The sequence below is a fragment of the Cebidichthys violaceus genome, unplaced genomic scaffold, assembly GCF_023349555.1.
Source record: "Cebidichthys violaceus isolate CVI_PGR_0920_01 unplaced genomic scaffold, fCebVio1.0.p SCAF_70, whole genome shotgun sequence".
In the NCBI taxonomy this organism is placed as follows: Eukaryota; Metazoa; Chordata; class Actinopteri; order Perciformes; family Stichaeidae; genus Cebidichthys; species Cebidichthys violaceus.
In genome coordinates this window covers 1,105,162-1,111,161 of record NW_027176928.1, presented here as the reverse complement: position 1 = coordinate 1,111,161, position 6,000 = coordinate 1,105,162, and the positions used below count along the sequence as shown (strand labels likewise).

The window sequence follows — 6,000 nt, the reverse complement described above, 5'->3', positions numbered from 1 at the left end:
GACGGGTCACTTGCTGTGCGCTGGTGGAGGCGCTGAGCGTCCTGAGCGGCTACAGGCGGCTTACCGTACTTAATGCTGAAGAGGCTCTCCACTTGTCTCCGCAGCTGAAGAATCATTTCACCAATGTCCTCCACCAGACTCCCCGCTAAAGGAGTCAAACGTACAGAAAAAAAGACACATTAGGAGAGACTTATCACGTCGCTTACTTCTCCCCATCGCCATCTTTATTTTGATGAAGTCCTCCGGCGCTGCGCTGAGCTGGCAACAAACAAGTTGAAAATATGTTTACAGGTGGATGTGAGCACAAATGAGCTGAGCTGCACCTGAACTTTTGTCATAATTAAGTCCAAGAAAGAGTGTAGAAATAATGGAGTACAGGGTGTTTTCCTGTAATTTAGGGCTGTCGGTGGAGTCTCTATAGTCTGCAGAGGCTTCATGTTATTCCGCTCTGCCTCTCCAACAACATGATATTTTGTAAATATCGAGTCGGTACCTTCAGAGGATCTTCTGACGCTCTGGGACGCGGTGGCGCTGGGCGACAGAGCTTCAGCTGCAGGAAGAAAGAGACAAAAAAACCACACAATCATACAACGCAGAATATTCAAATATCATTCAGGAAAACAAATGTGTTGATGGTTTCCTGGTCACCTGTTTCATTGGCGTTTCCTGCAGTTAATTATTACATTTGTAAAAAAAACGTTTATTTACAGCTCAGGTCTACTTGTGTACACAGGGCTGGACAAAATAAGCGGAGCAGGGTTACAACTTGGATTGATCGGTTTTTCGGTAACACAGAGGTCTATGGAGAGAGACTCGCTTTTTTGGAGCCTCAAGTGGCCACTTTGGCACTAACACGTTGGTTTCTCATTTAGCCACACCCAGCGGGGTAAACAGGAACTCGCCGTCTAATTGGGGCTCAACTTTTAAGTTTAATGCAAGAAGCAAAACTAAACAAAAAGAGTCCATTTATTCTGTTATTCAGGTGTGCTTTAGCGTCATCTACATCTATAAAGTCTTACTTTACTACGTATATAATGCAAAATAGCGACGGCATAACTCTACGTGTTGACATTTGCTGCACTTACCTTCATGTTCTTTCCTTTAGTGGTCATTTGTGAAAGAAAGGAAAACTTAAACAAAGCACAATCAAATCAACGAAAACAAAACAAAAGGGCTCCTGAACGCACCGTCACTTTGAGTAGACTCTTCACGCTCTTTACTGAAAGCACCTTCTGCACCAGACAAGCTCAACAAAGGGTCGGGTCACAGGGAGCTCTGCCGGTGAATTGCATGTCGTTTGTTTGTGTTCAGACAAATTAAACCGAAGGTTAGATACCAGGAGCGATAGGGAGGAACATGTGTCTGCAAAAAAAGGTGCTGTTTATTACCGCTTGTAATAAGCGAGGCGGGTGCCGTTTAGAAAGAGGGAGGAGTCTACTCAGAGGTCGTCACTTTAGTGGCAAAGGGGGAGCGGGTCCAATGTTAGAGAACGGGAGGATTTTGGGAGCGTTGAAAGGATGTCTGAGGAGCAGCTTTGTCTCTCTAATACGTCTCTAATCATTCTAGGAGCGCTAGTGTTGGTCAGACTGGGGGAGAAGAGAGGAGCTACGGTGGGCTGGAGTTTAGGGAGTGCGTGGGGGGGGGGGGGGGGGTCTTGAGGAGCTACGAGTGTCTTGGGGAGGTTCTGGTCGTGGGGGAAGTGGGAGAGTGGAAGGACAAACTAAAAGGTAATCTGAGAAAAGTGTTTTCATACGTGTGGCAGCTTTAGTTTAGCTCCCTACAAACACAGCCAGAGAGTGCAGGGGGAGTGGCGGAGGCTGTGGGTGGAGCTGGCGTTCCAAGGGGGCTGCGGTGAGAAAGGGAGGTGGGTGAAATGGGGGTGGGGGGGCTGAGCTCACCTGCGTGGTTTTCCATTTGGTGAACGGGAGCAGAAGGAGCAGAAGGAGCAGAGGGAGCAGCGGGCGAGGCCGTGGGAGGACACGCTGCAGCCGCGACCGGCTCGGCCGCCGGCTCGCTGGGCTCCTCCCCTCCCGTACCGGCCTCTGATGACACAAGCAGCGACATTCACACTCTTCAATACATTTAGATGTTCCCTCTACAGCTGGCTTTCTTTTTTACCGTTTTGTGTGAATAAACAGCAGTACGTTTCAGACGCGCCGAGAAGTCTGAAGTGGGGACTGCACCGGTGGTGCGGTGGCTACCCTTCACAGCAAGAGGGGCTAAACCTCAGCGTGGAGTTTGTAGCGTGAGTTTTCTCCGGGGTCTCCGGCTTCCTCTCTCGCAGTCCAAAGACGTGCAATGCTCAGGTTAATTGATGACGCTAAATTGCCAGTAAAGTGCGCTCTATGGTGCCTATATGTTGACTCATTGCTTTGTGGGATACTATTGCGCTCCAACGACCTGTAACCTGAAGCTTTAAAAGAGTCAAGAAGTCCTCTGGATCTGCTCGTGTTTCCACTATATTATTTTTCGGGATATTACAGAGAGCTGGACTTATCGTTAATCTCGGACGAACAAACGGACTCCTTTATTCTTTTTTTCTTTCAGAGTTCTGCACCCTTACCTGGCACGGTGACTTGAATGATGTCTCCATCCGGAGGCTCCGTTTTAATCCTCTTCAAAGGAATGCAATCTCCCGAAGGCCCTGCGGGGATCGAACACTTCCCGTCAGCGCGTGGCCGAGTTACTTTACAGCGGCGTTAAACTGATTTAGAGTCGGCGACGGAGTGCGTTTGAACCGACTGGACTGCATCCCAAGGACGACTGACAATTGCTTTTTTTTTTTTTTTTTTTTTTTTTTTAAACTTGAATCTTTTTGTTACATCAGACTGTAAAAAATATAAAATATGAACAAAAAGTTGGAATAAGGCAGAAATGCTTTTATTTGCACATACCTGCTTCACAGTCAGCCAAGGGACTCACGCATGCACTTGCTGATCTGTGAGATTAAATAAAACACACTCAGGTGACTACCAAATTACAAAAACCGGGTCATTAAAAATACATAAGCACTTAGGTGGTGGGACACAAGAACTGCTCGAGGGCTCAACAGCGGCTACTAACTGTACGAAGACACTTAGGTTGAATGAGATTGCGGATTTGGCTTAAAGGAATACTTCACCCCTAAATTGACCAATTTGTGCGTCGCCCTGTGTTACCTTGAGTTCTTAAAGAAAACTTTTCTCTCGTGCCTCCGCGGTGAAGGAGTCTGCACACGTCTCTCTTACCCAGCAACGTATCCCGGCTCTTCTTCCAGGTGAACCCCGAGGCGTTCCCAGAACCAGAGGAGAGTTATGATCCCTCCAGCGTGTTCTGGGTCTACCCCGGGGGCTTCTTACTAGCTGGACAAACCTCTAAAAAGGGATCTGATGCTGAACCACCTCTGTACTCCGATATCCTTCCAGATATCTGAGCTCTACGAAGTAAGGGTGATTCATTTTGGCCGCTTGTGTCCGAGACAAGCAGCCAAAGTGAAGTGACTTAAAGCTGCATTCTCTCTAGTGTCCATCAGGGGGCGACTCCTCTGGTTGTATAGAAGTCTAGTCTAAAATGACTCTACTTCTCTCTTGATTTATTCCCTCAGTAAACATTGTAAACATGAGTTTATGGTCTCAATCTCTAGTTTCAAGTCTTCTTCAATACAGCATGATGTTCATTTAGTACATTATGCTCCATTTAGAGTCAAACAGACCATAATTGTGATTGACAGGTCGCTACCAGAGACGTATACGGCATCTCTGCGTCACTCCTCCTCAGTCCTAATATGGTCACTTTCCTGTTCATTCGTCGCGCTCTCCTTCACCGGTGAACAAGGGGTTTTAAATAGTGAAGTTTTAGCATTCAGATGCAGCTGTTTGGGAAGTAAGGAGCATAAATAAAGAGATGAATGAGACTTGGACTTAGACTCTGTTTGTTGATTTGAGTCTTCTTCGAGGTAACTCAGGGAGAGTAATTGAAATATAAACTGTCATTTTGTAGGTGGTAGTATTCCTTTAACTAACAGGCTATATGACGCCGGCAGTTATTCTGAGATTTGAGGTAACCTGCAGTGATTTTTAAAAAATATGTGTCAGTAGAGTCATGCATTTAATCATATTTATCAAAATGTGAATTAAGGACTGTCGCTAAAACTAAGCACATCACAGTAGGAATGTAAAATATAAATACATATATATATATATATATATAAATATAAACAGCTTCATTCAGTCCACACTAAGTCTAAATGCGATAGAGTTTGGCCCTGGCGCCTCTCGTGTCTCCGGGTTAAAACCTAAACGTGTGTGTGTGTGTGTGTGTGTGTGTGTGTGTGTGTGTGTGTGGGCGTGGCTCTGACCTGCTGCTGTGAGGATTGCTGGCCGGCTCGGCTGCGGTGGGCGGGATGCTCAGATTGTCGAGGAAGCCGTCTTCGGGCACGGAGCCCAGGTCGTGCTTGCCGTCCTCCCTCGCGATCTTGCCAGCGGCTTTCGTCAAAAAAAAAAAAAAAAAAAAAAACAACAGACAACAAGGAGATAAACAAACGTCCCGTCAGCGAGCAACATCTGTGGGCTGTAAATATATGAAGAAACACTCTCTCTGGTCGCCACAGCTACAGTAATTAACTGTCAAGATTCTCAAATATTGCGCGGCCGAATGCTGAGCTCACAAAGCAAACATGAAACAATGACATTTTACCCGCAGGTGGATGATTTATTCATTTAAATTAGCTCTGACGTTGTCTCATAAGACGGCATTATTTTCAGCTAGGTGAACATAATGAACTGGGAATTTGCCTTCAATATGGACACCAGTGTGCTACTTTATGATGAGTGTAGCCTGTGGAGATTTAGACTAGTTCTGATGCCGACGCCAGTATCACAAATGTCTTGGATACAACCTAAAATGATGGATTGTACATCAGCAAGTACACAAGTCTACCAGATATTATAATATCATACAATTCATCATCTTATTTAAGCTACACAGGAACTCTAAATATCCGAGCTAGCTGTTAGCTGTTAGCCGCTAAGCAGCCGATTAGCGGCACAGTCCTGCTCGGGTTAATGACGGAGCTAACGGCTAACGCTAACAGAGGTTGTTTTATGATGCGTTCAAGCTCCATTCAGTAAAAATGAGTATCGGGTAAGGGTTAAATTATCGTAATGTGTTTGAATGTAAAGTTTGAATAAATCAAGTTGTTTGAAGGAGATGTTTTTACAGCAATATAAGATAAAATATGAACTTTTTTTTATTTTAACGCACTGGTATCGGTACTCTGTATCTGCGGATATGCAAATTCAGGCATGGTAATCAATATCAGGAGGGATAAAGCGCAATCAGAACATCTCTAGCGAAGATACAATGGAAGAAAGACCAGACAGACCAGCAGCGTTTCATCAGTGAAGCCAAATCACAGCTCATATGCGTGAGAAAATGGTGCTGAAATAAAAATAGATTAATCTTACCAGTGAAAATCCTTTCATCAAACATTCTGGAACACAAAGAAGGAAGGAAACAGGCCATTAGTCACCGAGTTCAAAGAGCGCTTCAGCTGTCGGGGCAAAGACTCATGATGCAAATCACCGTACATGTGGAGGAAGACGTCGGTAATAGCTTTTTAACCGCTCTTCAGACAATCAGTCCCAGTCAAACAACCGCGTAAATGAGTCGTTTCTCTGTTATCACCGGACTAAAAATAACCGTGTGCCTCTGGCTCGCCCTGCTGCCACCCTAACTCATCTCCACGCGCTACTGTTTCTTTAAATTCTGTTTATTTGCATTCATAAGATCGGGCCTCGTCAAACGAGTAGAGTAGTTTATTAACCAGCCGACTTATTAAAGCCAGACGTCCTTGTGTTATATCGGGGTCAGGACTGAGAGTGTGCAGCCGAAGCTCATAAAACACATTGAGAAGCAGCACAGCTGTTAGCATTTCTGTCCCTCTGGTTGGGGTAAAACATCTGGAGTCTGGTTCTGAGGGGTTGGCACTAGAGACACGGATTAATGCGCCGCTGGAAATAG

The 6,000-nt window shown here is 45.4% G+C and overlaps 1 protein-coding gene across 6 annotated transcripts in view; it reads right to left on the bottom strand.

Moving 5' to 3' along the window:
* The window catches only part of gtf2ird1 (GTF2I repeat domain containing 1), a 32,156-nt gene that overhangs the window by 7,801 nt on the left and 18,355 nt on the right, over positions 1-6,000 (bottom strand). For 5 of the 6 annotated variants that reach the window (XM_068736570.1, XM_068736572.1, XM_068736573.1 and 2 more), the window contains 7 exons: positions 5,445-5,470; positions 4,337-4,463; positions 2,895-2,938; positions 2,564-2,644; positions 1,899-2,042; positions 494-550; positions 65-145 (listed from right to left, as the gene is read on the bottom strand). In XM_068736570.1, the coding sequence (XP_068592671.1) occupies positions 65-145; positions 494-550; positions 1,899-2,042; positions 2,564-2,644; positions 2,895-2,938; positions 4,337-4,463; positions 5,445-5,470 (560 nt within the window). The remainder of the gene's footprint in view (positions 1-64; positions 146-493; positions 551-1,898; positions 2,043-2,563; positions 2,645-2,894; positions 2,939-4,336; positions 4,464-5,444; positions 5,471-6,000) is intronic. The other variant, XM_068736575.1, reaches the window with a different exon arrangement.